The 13,765-nt window shown below is 43.2% G+C and overlaps 1 protein-coding gene across 5 annotated transcripts in view; it reads left to right on the forward strand.

The window, feature by feature from the left end:
- The window catches only part of RUFY2 (RUN and FYVE domain containing 2), a 53,113-nt gene that overhangs the window by 13,974 nt on the left and 25,374 nt on the right, over positions 1-13,765 (forward strand). For 4 of the 5 annotated variants that reach the window (XM_029060210.2, XM_039911523.1, XM_029060212.2 and 1 more), the window contains exons 4-8: positions 4,500-4,601; positions 6,621-6,744; positions 7,058-7,119; positions 7,653-7,718; positions 10,025-10,094. In XM_029060210.2, coding sequence (XP_028916043.1) covers positions 4,500-4,601; positions 6,621-6,744; positions 7,058-7,119; positions 7,653-7,718; positions 10,025-10,094 — 424 coding nt within the window. The remainder of the gene's footprint in view (positions 1-4,499; positions 4,602-6,620; positions 6,745-7,057; positions 7,120-7,652; positions 7,719-10,024; positions 10,095-13,765) is intronic. The other variant, XM_039911524.1, reaches the window with a different exon arrangement.

Consider the following 13,765-nt stretch of genomic DNA (forward strand, 5'->3'; position numbering starts at 1 on the left):
CTTTCCCATTACTGTAGGCGGCATCCTTCCTGTTTTACAAGTCCATAACCTTGGTGTTATCCTTGACTTCTCAGTCTTTCAACCTCCATATTCTATCCATCACTAAATCCTGTCAGTCCCACCTTCACAACATCGCTAAAATCCACCCTTTCCTCTCCATCCAAACTGCTTCGATGTTATTTCAATCACTCCTCCTATCTCGTCTGGATTACTGCATCAGGCTCCTTGCTGACCTCCCAGCCTTCAATCTCTCCCCACTCCAGCCCATATTTCACTCCGTTGCCCGGATCATTTTTAACGTTTAAGACGTGTCACCTCGCTCCTCAAAAAGCTCCAGCGGTTGCCCATCCACTCCTCATCAAACAAAAACTACTCACCATTAGCTTTAAAGCACTCAATCACCTTGCCCCCTCATACGTCACCTTGTTACTCTCCTTCTACACCCAGCCCAAGTACTTCGCCCCTGTAGTGCTAGCCTTCTCACTGTACCTCAGTCTCTCCTGTCTCGCTGCCGTACCCTAGTTCACGTCTTGCCACTGGCCTGGAACGCCTTCCCTCCTCAAATCCCACAGACAATTACTCTTCCCCCCTTCATAGCCTTATTGAAGGCACATCTTCTCCGAGAGGCCTTCTCAAACTAAGCCCTCTTTTCCTCTTCTCCAAATCCCTTCTGCATTGCCCTGACTTGCTCCCTTCGTTCTTCCCCCCTCTCAGCCCCACAGCATTTATGTGCCTATATACATATGTGTGTGTCTGTGTGTGTTGGCTTTGTTTTTTTCGCAGGATTTGTTAAGCATTTACTATGCGCCAGGTACTGTCCTAAGTGCTGGGGTAGATTCAAGCTAATCAGGTTGGACACAGTCCATGTCCCACATGGGGCTCGCAGTCTTAATCCCCATTTTACAGATGAGGGAACTGAGGCCCAGAGAAGTAAGTGACTTTCCCAAGGTCACGCAGCAGACAAGTGGTGGAGTTGGGATTAGAACCCAGGTCCTTCTGACTCCCAGGCCTGGGCTTTCCTCCAACTCCGTCTTGACCCTCCTCAACCTGGCTTCCATCTTCACTGCACTGAGACTGCTCTCTCCACGAACACCAGTAACCTCCTCCTTGCCATGTCTAAACAACTCTATCTTATCCTGAAAGTAAGAATGGACTCATACAGAAACAGGTGGAAGTGGACCAAGACATTTCAAGGACCCGGCCATTCTGATAAGACCAGGTATTGTGAAGAGAAGCAGCCTGGCCTAGTGGATAGAACATGGGCCTGGGACTCAGAAGGATCTGGTTTCTAGTCCCGGCTCCTCCACGTGGCTGCTTTGTGACTTTGGGCAAGTCACCACACTTCCTTTTGCCTCATTTCCCTCATCTGTGAAATGGGGATTAAGAATGAGAGCCCCATGTACGACAGGAACTGTGTCCAACCTAGTTTGCTTGTTTCCACCTAGCACTGAGAACAGTGCTTAGCAGATAGTAAGTGCTTAACAAATACCAGAGTTATCATTATTATTATTATGTGCATGGGGCAGAGGGGCCGGTCGGGAGAAGCCAGGCATTTCTCACTGTGGATGTGAGGCTCCAGGCTGCCTTGCAGTGTGATGTGGAGGAGGGTCCCTGGACCAACCGGAGACAACGTCCAGGCAGTCGAAAGAGGGTTCCCTGAAGGAATGTGGGCCGGCCCCCCCTCTAAGTGGGATGTCGGACTGGATGCCAGGCACGCGGCGGAACGAGATGATGTCATGGGCTGTGCTGTAGTCTGATAGCTCTAGTCCTCCCCACCCCCGACCTCAGCCTCCAGCTGTTGGGCACGGGACAAAAAAACCCAGCCTTTATTCCTCTTCACCTTCCCCCCAGGCACGGAACTGTGTGCCCCTCCACCTGCTCCATTCCTCCATCCTCCTCCTCCTCCTTTAAAGCCCTCAAACACCTTGCCCCCTCCTACCTTACCTTGCGACACTCCTACTGCAACCCAGCCTGCACACTTCGCTCCTCTAATGCCTTCTCACACTACCTCTGTCTCATCTATCTCACTGTAGACCCCCGCCCAATCCTGCCACTGGCCTAGAATGCCCTTCCTCTTTGTATCTGACAGAAAATTTCCCTCCCCTTTAAAGTCTTATTGAAAGCACATCTCCTTCAAGAGGCCTTCCTTGACTAAGCCCCCCTTTCCTCTTCTCCCACTCCCTTCTGTGTCACCCTGACTTGCTCCCTTTATGCATTCCCCCTCCCAGACCCATAGAAATTATGTACATATCTGCAACTTATTTATATTAATGTCTGTCTCCCCCTCTTGACTTTAACCTCGTTGCGGGCAGGCGATGTGTTTGTTCATTGTCATAGTATGCTCTCCCAAGTGTGTAGTACAGTGCTCTCCACATAGTAAGCACTCAACAGATATGACTGACTCCCTCCCTCCCCACCGTCTTGTGGGGACATTGGATCGTGCAAGGGCATAAAGCCAGATTGGCTTTTCCCGGGCGGACTTGAAGTCTCGCTTCTCCTTCCCCGACTTGTTGATAACCTCCTTCCTGGAACAACTCCTCTCTGGATCCTGCCCCGAGGACCTCGGGGCGGCGGGAGGGAGGGAGTCAGCAAGCAGGCCAAAACCACCTTTTTGTCAGACCCATCCTTCCCTTTCTGTTCCCTCCCTTTCCCTCTCCTCCCAGCACATGGTCAGCCATGTTCACCCAAGGGATTTTTTTCCCCTTTGGACAGCTTCAGCAGGAGCAGGAAAGCCTCTATACCATCAGTTCATTGTGGGCAGGGAACGTGTCTTCTAATTACGTTGTATTGTACTCTCCCAAGTGCTTAGTACAGTGGTCTCCACATAGTAAGTGCTCAATAAATGCTGTTGATTGATTGAGTGAGCCAAATGCAGGATGGGTGTCAGCGTGGCTCAGTAGAAAGAGCCTGGGCTTGGGAGTCAGAGGTCATGGGTTCGAATCCCGCCTCCGCCGCTTGTCAGCTGTGTGACTGTGGGCAAGTCACTTCACTTCTCTGGGCCTCAGTTATCTCACCTGTAAAATGGGCGTTAAGACTCTGACCCTCACGTGGGACAACCTGAGTACCCTGTATCTACCCCAGCGCTTAGAACAGTGCTCTGCACATAGTAAGCACTTAACAAATGCCAACATTATTATGGTGCCTAAACCATCCTCTAGATTGTAAACTCATCATGGACAGGGAATGTGCCTGTTTATTGTTATACTATACTCTCACAAGCGCTTAGAGTGCTTTGCACAGAGTAAGCGCTCAGTAAATATGACTGAATAAATGAACTTGCCCAAGGTCGCAGAGCTGGAATTAGAACTCAGGTCCTGGGACTCCCCAGCTGTGCTCTTTAAAGAATTCTTTCAAGGAATCATTTAATTACTTTTACCTGGGTGCTGGAAGAGTGAGTTCACCCCAGGGAGTAGTAATAATAGTAGCAGGAATTGCAGCTTGTTAGCTGTGTGACTTTGGGCAAGTCACTTCACTTCTCTGGGCCTCAGTTTCCTCATCTGGAAAATGGGCATTAAGACTGTGAACCCCACGTGGGACAAGCTGATCCCCTTGAATCCTCCCCAGCGCTTAGAACAGTGCTTTGCACATAGTAAGCGCTTAACAAATGCCATTATTATTATTATTATTATTAAATAGTATTTGAGTTTCCACTAAGTTTAATGCACTGTAATAAGCTCTTAAGAAGTGACAAGTCTGACCACAGAGAGCCTTCATCTGAGGAGAGCTAGGCATAGAAATACTTTCAAACAGTGTAATCAAAGTAATTGAATATACAGTTGAATAACATATGAACAAAGGCGTTCGGGTTGTGGACAAATAAATGAAAAATTCTGGAGATGACTTGGCAGATTTGTATGACTTAAGATGCTAAGAACTAATTGGGAGGGTTTGTAATCAATTATATTGAGCGATTACTGTGTACTGAGCACTCGGGAGAAGTACAATATATCAGTTTGTAGGAGGAGGTGGGATTTTGGGAAGACGCTGTTGGATTTGGGGAGGGAGGGAGTTCCAGAATGGTGTGAGGGAGCGGTTGAAGGCAGGAGAGGTGAGAACGAGATACACATAGAAGGTTATAGCTTGAGAGGAGTGAAGAGACGGAGTTGGGGAGTAGCAGTTAAAGACAGCAGATATGTAAAGTTGGGTGAGTTGGTGGAGAGCCTTGAAACCGAGGGTGAAGAGTTTTTGATGGATTGATTGGAGGGATCTAGGAAGCCAGCGAGTCGTTCATTGTTTGTTCAATTGTATTTAGTAAGCGCTTACTGTGTGCAGACACTGTACTAAGCGCTTGAGGTGTGGAGAGTTGTATGCCAATTGATGCTCCAAGAGAGGCCATGAGATCATTTCCACTCAATTTTACTATAAGATCAGGTACCAAACCGCAGTTGAAAATATCATGTGTTTTCTTTTATGAATGTATCACAATAAGGGTGGACTGTATACTTCATAAATCTAGGAAGCTGGAGTTGTTTTCTGACCAATGGGATTTCCTTTTTCAGGACACCGCTAGGTCGGGCCAGAGCATGGTTACGATTGGCACTCATGCAAAAGAAAATGGCTGATTACCTGCGCTGCTTAATTATCCAAAGAGACTTACTGAGGTTAGTGGCCAGCACTCAGTTTTCTTCCTGTGCTATTTTAAGGAAAGTTAATTCCATTTTTGAAGTTGGTTAATTCCCCAAATAGACATTATTGTTACAATCATATACAGTTCCAGTTTTTAACAGCCTGGTGTTTTAGTTTTCTTTTAACCCATTAGGGAATTGCACAGGTAACTAAACATGGGCCCTGATCCCTAGATTTTATATTCTAAATAGAAATGAAAACACAAGAAGGAAAGCAACATGGTCTAGTGGAAAGAGCATTAGCATGTGAGTCGGGATCTGGATTCTAATTCCAACTCCTCCAGTTGCCTGCTGTGTGACCTTGGGCAGGTCACTGAATTTCTTTGTGGCTCAGTTTCCTCATCTCTAAGACGGGGATTCAGTACCTGTTTTCCCTCCTACTTAGATTGTGAGCCCCTCGTGGGGCAGGGACTGTGTCCGATCTGATTATTTTCAATCTACCCAGGGCTTAATACAGTACTTAGCACATGGTAAGTACTTAAATACTTTCAGCATCATCATTATCACCAAGAATATGCCTCCAAAAGCAAAAATAAATCAATAGTATTTATTGTGTGCTTGTTGTGGGCAGAGCACCATACTAAATGCCTGGAAGAGGACAATACAGTTAGGAGACATGATCCCTGCTTTCCAGGATCTTACAGTCCTATAGGCCAAATAGACACAAAGTGATTTAAAGATAGGCGAAAGCAGAATGTAAAATCAATATGTACAAAAGGGCCAAATTGGCTGTGCGTGCCTAAGTCCTGAGATGGTAGTAGAGAGGCTGTGACTTGGGAAGAAGAAGTTTTACTCAGAGAAATCCTCTTGGAAGAAGTGGGATTTCAGAATGGGAAGGGTTGAGGATTGGTGAACTTGAAGTGGTGGGAGGGTTCCAGGCAGGAGAAAGTTTAGGGGTCTGGAGGCAGGAGAATTGAGAAGAAAGAAGAGTGAGATTTCCTTGGGAGGAACAAAAAATTATTATTATTATTATTTTGATGGTATTCGTTGAGCACTTACTATGTGCCAGTCACTCTTCTAAGTGCTGGGGTAGATGCAAGGTCATCGGGTTGTCCCACGTGGGGCTCACAGTCTTAATCCCCATTTTACAGATGAGGTCACTGAGGCACAGAGAAGTGAAGTGACTTGCCCAAGGTTACACAGCAGACAAGTGGTGGATCCTGGATTAGCACCCATGACCTTCTGACTCCCAGGCCCCCGCTCTAGCCACTACGCCAGCAAGGAGGCTGATGCAGTAGCCCAGCCGGTGCCTTTATAAGGATGGTATTTGTTAAGTGCTTAGTGTGTGCCAGGCATTGTTCTAAGGACTGGGGTAGATACAAGATAGTCGGATTATACACTGTCCCTGTCCCATGCAGGGCTCACAGTCTTAATCCCTTTTATAGATGAGGGAACTGAGGCCTAGAGAAGCGAAGTGAAAGCCCAAAGTCACACAGCAGTCAAGTGGCAGAACTGGGATTAGAACCCATGACCTTCTGACTCCCAGGCCCATGCGCCATCCACTAGGCCATGCTGGTGTCTTGACCAAGCAGGAGGCCATTCGAAAGGAGATGAAGGAGTTGGCTTGGGAAATGTCATGGCGGAAAAACTGACCGAAGCATTCCCTCTATCTTTTTGCCTTTGGCTAGAGTACTAGACTGGGAGACAGAAATCTGGAGTCTATGTGTGCTTCTTCATAAACCTCTATGCCAACCAATGGCAATATCCCAACTTGTATTTTTCTAGCATAGAGAGAGATGTACTTAGTCATTGGGAGATATTAATGAACACTTTGTAGTTATTGGAGGATGCAGTGGCATACTAGTTTGACTTTCAGATTAGAACAGTTTGATAGCAGAACTCATCTTAGCATTTCCATGCTGTTTTGCTTTAATTTCCTGTATAAATGTCACATCTAAGAGGCCTGCCTCCCTGCAGCACATTTGCACAAATTAGCCATACTTTGGTAATCTGGGTCTGCATTTTATGCATCATTTGTTTTATTCTATTTGACAGTGAATTCTATGAGTATCACGCACTCATGATGGAGGAGGAAGGAGCGGTTATTGTTGGGTTATTGGTGGGCCTGAACGTGATAGACGCTAACCTCTGTGTGAAGGGAGAAGATTTGGATTCACAGGTACGTTAATTGGAAGCATGACAGAATTTCAGCTTTTTCTTTTTACTTGAATTTCCATTTTTTGGCATGTTCGTAATCTTTTTCAGGATAAAATGTCTTGCCGTGACAGGTATTTTCTCCTGAAAATTATTTGATAAATCAGTCGATCAGAGGTATTAAGTGCTTACTATGTGCAGAGCACTATACTGAGCACTTGGAAGTGTATATTACAACAGAAATAGAAAGTACAATACAACAGAATTAGCAGACACTTTTCCTGAAAATTGATTCCTTTCTACTAAAAATGTATTCTCTTGTTTTCTTTTTACTTCAGGTTGGAGTGATCGATTTCTCTTTGTACTTAAAAAATGAAGAGGACATTGGAAATAAAGAGAGGTGTGATCTGCTATATAAATGATTCATATTTGTTTTCATTGTGACAATAAGCTTTAATCCATTTATAAGTATTCAATAGTAATACAGTTTTACCATTGTTTTCAGGCAAATTCCCACTGTTACAAGTTAGACACATAGCTTACTAACAGAACAAGGAGCCCCTTCTAAATATTGTTTTTAGTTACCCTTGGCGATAAAGGAGTATTCATTCATTTATTACACAGCTCAGTTTTAACTTTTAGAAGGCTTTTTGATACTGTCCATTTGCTCACAAGTGTAAACACAGTAATGATAGTTATTTTTGAGGGCTCTGCACAGTCATTTATAAAACTCAGGTTTTTGTCATTTGTTAAAGTTACATTGTCATAATTACAAGATTGCAGAGTTTGGATTTATACAGCAAAATGGTCCTGCTTCATACTGTAGAAGAATTTATGGAGTGGCTGCTTACAGTATATTTAGATGCTAGGTACATCTCTTTACACACACTGAAGCATTTCTCTATAATTTCACTTACTTTCTTCTTTCTGTAGAAACGTCCAGATTGCTGCCATTTTAGATCAAAAGAATTATGTTGAAGAACTAAACAGACAACTAAAGTAAGTGTTTATGAATGTTTAATAAATAGATTTAAGGATATCTGTTTAGATTTCTCTCCAATGAGCCCGGCCTTGTTCCTTTAATCTGAAATTTCTTTGCAAGGAGAAATCTCAGAGCTTGAGAATGCAGTGAAATATGTGGAAAAATGACCTATGTCAGGGGGCAAATCAATGAGTGGTATTTATTGAGCACTTACTATGTGCAGAGCACTGTACCAAGTGCTTGGGAAGAACAACAGGATTTAGCAAACACATTCCCTGCCCTTAATGAGCTTCAGGTCTAGAGAAAGAGAAATCAAATGAGTAAAGGTCGTTTGATTTTCATTTTTTTTCTCTCTAGTTATCACCCTGTAAATTTTAGGAAAAGCAAGGAAAATATGGAAGAACTAATGGGATTTTGTTTTAAGACCTTATCTTTTTTAGCTGCTAGGTTCAAAAAGACTTTGTCTTGGAGGACTCTGCAATGAGACACCATCAATCAATCGTATTTATTGAATACTTACTTTGTGCAGAGCACAGTTTTAAACACTTTGGAGAATACAAAATAACAAAGTTGGTAAACACAAATGCATCATAATTTTCCATACCAGAATTTTGTACTTCTCCCAGTAACAGTTTAGTGGTTATGATGAATTACAGGCCGGAAAGATTCTGGGATCCAGGTGACAAATAGCATAGTGAACACTGTTAGCCACTGAGTCAATGGAAATTCTTTGATTTCTTTGCCAATCTCTTTTAGAGACTAGTTGAAATCAGAATGAAGATCTTCTATTTTCTCTGTTTCAGGATCGAATGTCAGCTATAGTTAAAGTACAGAGTAGGAAGATCTCTATTATTAAACATAAATTTCCAGTTGAAGCCTCTGAATATACATTCAGAGGTCAGGTACACATCAGAGTATCCCACGTACAGTTACAGATGCAAAAAATACAGATTTGGTGCTTGAGAGAAGAGGTTGAAAATTGGTAACCTATGAATCCAAGTCTCAGCTGCTAAGGTCTCAGCTGCTAAGGCTAGAGCAAGCCTTGTTATATTTATTGCATATTTCTTGCACACATGTATTTTGAAAAAGTAACTAGAAATAAATGAAAAGGTAGATATTTAAGGAGCTGTGAAATATAAACTCTCAAGACATGTTTCTAGTGTATACACATAGATTTTGGAAGTACAGATGTGTTTTGGTTCTCACTAATAATGAGGCCTATTTTACACACCCCAAGTTTCTTCCTAGGTTTTAGTTTCTGGTAGGGCTTCAATCAGACAGGGTGCCACAAACATTGAGATCTAGACTTTTCTTTTTGGAGAAGGGGCTGGTGAGCATACTTTTAATGTAGCTAACTTAGTGGACTTGATCAGTACAGAGGGATTTCTTTATTGTCTTTTATTTAAAAAAAACAACAAAAAACAATCTTCCAAACCAGGCTATCAGTTTTCCTCTTCCATAGAAAAAACATAAAATTTACCATGAAATGGTGTACAAGTCTGTTTACTGCTTAGGGAGAGTTCCAGACTTGTCACATATACAGAAGCATGAAGGTAAGAGTTAAGGAAGTCTATGATAGAACTCGGGCCCCAACCCTTTCAGCCCACCCTGTTCTAATCTCGGAGGAAGTAGAGAGAGGCAAGAAAGGAGAGTGTAAGTTCAGCCATTTCCAGCAGTAGGCAGTTTTGATTTGGAATGTGAGAGGGCTTGGATTTTGCTCCCGAAACAGAAACAGTAGAAATTTATGAGTTAGAATCAGAATCTGCCTGTTGTTGAAGTGAAAAATCAATAACTTTATAGGGTTTGCTATCTCTGTCATAATTCAGAATAATGGCTATGTGCAGGTTTAAAACCTTACCTCCTTTCCTGACTTGCATTTATTAAAAGTAACGTGTCATTGCTATCTATTTTTGTTTCTGCTTATAATTTGCTGGGGTGGGGGGGTTTATTGAAGAAGAGAAAGGAAGGGAGAGAACAATGGGAAGGAACTGCTTTGAGGAATTTCCTGTAGATTATTTTGCAAATCTCAAAATTTTAGTAAATGATGTTCTAAGAGTATATTCTTAAGAAGCTTGATATGTGGATGAATGTATTGTAAACATTAAAATATACAGTCCAAAATATGAACAGAATAAAAATAATTTTGCTACTTTTGGTAAAAGTTTACACTATAACCAGGACAGAGCTCATCAGTATTCAAAGCATCCAAGAAAGCGGATTTCAGCATAACGATTTGCTTGGGCTAACGTGTACTATTTAACATAAACTTTTCTGCATTTGTGAGTGGTGTAATTTTGAACACCTTTTTTTTTTTTACATTCAGCAGCACAGTCAGCAGCCTTCATGCAAGAGTTGATTCATTAGAAAAATCAAACACTAAACTGATCGAAGAGGTATTGATATCTAGTAAATGTATAGTTCTATTTGCCACACCTGGGGGACATGATCTCTTTTGGATTATATCACATCTTTTTCAAATCTGGTGTAGATCCTTGTTAACTTGTTAGCTTCGTTAACTTTAGTAAAGTTAACTCTGGCTAAAGAGTGACTCAGTGCTCCTTGGGAGAGTTACCCTGTCTCTTTCACAGTGCTAAATAATCTCTCAGGCAAAGCTATAAAATGCTTTGACAGGTCAGAGAGGATTAGATTCCTGGGGATTCATTTTTTAGCTCATATAGGGACCTGTTTACTCAGAGCAGATTTGGTTCTGGTGAGAACGATGTGTTTACTGAACATTAATACTCTGCAAAGCACTGGACTGAGCACTTGGAAGAGTACGCCAGGAGCAAAGCAAATGGTCTCTGCCCTCAGGAGTTGACAGTCCAATCAGTCATTCAGTGATGATGTTGATATTTGTTAAGTGCTTACTATGTGCCGAGCACTCTTCTAAGCGCTGGTGTAGACACAGGGGAATGAGGTTGTCCCACGTGGGGCTCACAGTCTTAATCCCCATTTTACAGATGAGGGAACTGAGGCACCGAGAAGTCAAGTGACTTGCCCAAAGTCACACAGCTGACAAGTGGCCGAGCCGGGATTCGAACCCATGACTTCTGACTCCAAAGCCCGTGCTCTTTCCACTGAGCCATGCTGCTTCTCTTATCAGCTGTGTGACTTGGGGCCAGTCACTTCACTTCTCTGTGCCTCAGTGACCTCATCTGTACAATGGGGATGAAGACTGTAAGCCTCACGTGGGACAACCTGATGACCCTTTATCTACCCCAGCACTTAGAACCAACCAATTCAACCAATCAGTATTGTTTATCACATGCTTACTATGTGCAGAGCACTGTACTAAGTGCTTGGGAGAGTACAGTGCCACAGAATTGGTAGACACATTCCCTGCCCATGAGGAGCTCACAATCTAGAAGTGGAGACACTCCTTAAAATAAATTTTGGATATGAGGGTGTGATGGATATCAAGTGCTTAAAGGTACAGATCCAAGTAGGACGAGGGAGTAAGAAAACTGAGGTCTTAGTTGGGGAAGGCCTGTTGGAGGAGATGGGATTTTAATAAGGCTTTAGAAGTGGGGAAAGTGGTGCTCTGTAATATAATAATAATCTTGGTATTTGTTAAGCGCTTACTATGTGCAGAGCACTGTTCTAAGCGCTGGGGTAGATACAGGGCAATCAGGTTATCCCACGTGAGGCTCACAGTCTTAATCCCCATTTTACGGATGAGGTAACTGAGGCCCAGAGAGGTTAAGTGACTTTGCCCACAGTCACGCAGCTGACAAGTGGCAGAGCCAGGATTCAAACCCATGACCCCTGACTCCCAAGCCCGGACTCTTTCCACTGAGCTACGCTTCTTCTCTAAATATATATGAAAAGGGAGGGAGTTTGAGGCCAGAGGGAAGACATGGGTGAGGGTCGGCAGCAAGATGAGCTCAAGATACAGTGAGTAGGTTGACACTGGAGAAGTAAGCCGTGTGAGCTGGGTTATGTAGTAGGAAATCAGCAACATATAATAGGAGGGGCAAAGGTGATTGTTTTAAAGCTGATGGTAAGGAGTTTCCGTTTGATGCACAAGGTGAATGGGTAACTACTGGAGGTTCTTGAGGAGTGGGGAGATGTGAACTCAATAGTTTGGTAGAAAAATGATCCGCTTAGTACAGTGCTATGCACATAGTAAGTGCTCAGTAAATACAGTTGAATGAATGAATGAAGTGCGGTCTGGAGTTGGGAGAGATGGGAGGCAGAGGAGTCAGCGAGGAGGCTGAAGCAGTAGTCAAGGCCGGATAGGATAAGAAGTAGCTTGATGTAGTGGATAGAACACGCTGGGTGACCTTGGACAAGTCACTTCGCTTCTCTGTGCCTCATATGCCTCATCTGAAAAATGGGGATTGAGACTATGAGCCCCATGTGTCCAACCCGATTTGCTTGTTTTCACTCCAGTGCTTAGTACAGTGCCTGGCACATAGTAAGTGCTTAACAAATACCATTATTATTATTATTAGTGCTTGGATCAGCTCAGTAGCAGTTAGGATGGAGAAGAAAGGGTGGATTTTAGCAATCTTGTGAAGATTGAAGTGACAGGATTTGGTGACAGATTGGTTATGTGGGTTGATTGAGAGAGATAAGTTGGATAATACCAAGGTTACGGGCATCTAATGGAGGGAGATAAGAAATAGAAAGTTTTTACAGTAAAAGAGTGCAAGAACAACAAAGATACAAATAGGATGAGGTAGTTGAATAAATAACCATGTACAACTGATTATTTGCATATTAATAAGTGCTAAGGGCTATTCGGTCGATGCAACCTGGGATGTTAGAAATCAGTCAGGGAAGGCTTCTTGAAAATGGTGGTATTTTAGAAGGATGTTAAAGAGGGGGAATGCTTTGGTCAGGCAGATTTGAAAGGAAGAGCATTCTAGGTAGGGGGAACAGCCTTATCAAGGCTTTGGAGGTGGGACTGTCCAGAGGGAGGAAGAATGAGGTGTGATTGAGAAGGATGCAAGCTGTGAATAATGGGTAAAGCAAGCTGACATATAAACTGAGGCAAACATAGCAACAGTAGTGATACTTATGAAGCACTCTGCGCCAAGCACTGTTCTAATAGTAGATAGAAGATTATCAGGTTGGACACAATCCCTGTCCTACACGGGGCTCACAATCTAAATAATGGAGAGACTTAAAGACTTAACTAGTCCTTAAGAAACTAGTAGAGAGACTTAAAGTTCCTGCCTAACGCAGGGAGAAATTGGTAGCCACTGGGGGCTTTTGAATGTAAAGATGTATGCTGACATATGTGTGTAGAGTGTATAGTGTACAGAATGAAGTGGGGAGAGGCTGAAGGCAGGGGGACCAGAGAGGAGGTTGCTAATAGTCAATTTTGAAATAACGAGAGCTTGAGCAAGGGTGGTGGCTCTGTCAATCAGTGGTATTTATTGAGCATTTACTGTGTGAAGAGCGCTGCACTAAGCACTTGGGAGAGTATTATATAACAGAGGTAGACATGTACTGCACACAAAAACCATACAGTTTAGAGGGTGTCTGTTTGGGTGGAGAGGAAGGGTTGGATATGGGAAATGGTGTGGATTTAGTAGGATTTAGCAGTTGATTGATAGGGTGGATGCTACTAAGAGGGCAGATTTCTGGAGTGGGATGGTGGTGGTATTGTACATCCAAGTGGAGAGATCCCAGAAGCAAGAGGAAACATTCACTTGTATATCTGGAGAGAGGTTGGGACCAGAGAGGGTCATGTGGGAATCATCTGCATGGTGGGGTAGCCGAAGCCAAGGAAGTAGATGAGCTTTCCAAGAGAGTGAGTGTGGAACATAGTTTTACAATGGACTTGTATGGGAAATCTTGTGCCCATTATTGACCGTGCTACTCGCTCCTTGGGCTTCTTCTTAGGTTATGACCTTTCATTTGGCCTCAGATCTCCAACAAAAATAATGGTACCTCTCACTCTTCTATAAGACGGTCACTAGATTGTAAACTACTTGAGGGCAGGGCTCATGTCTACCAACTCTATTGTCCTCTCCGAAGCACTTAGTACAATGCTCTACATCCAGTAAGCACTCAGTAAATACTACTGGTTGATTGAGTGATCTTGAGATTAAAG

This window comes from Ornithorhynchus anatinus, chromosome 3 (genome assembly GCF_004115215.2).
Source record: "Ornithorhynchus anatinus isolate Pmale09 chromosome 3, mOrnAna1.pri.v4, whole genome shotgun sequence".
NCBI lineage: Eukaryota > Metazoa > Chordata > Mammalia > Monotremata > Ornithorhynchidae > Ornithorhynchus > Ornithorhynchus anatinus.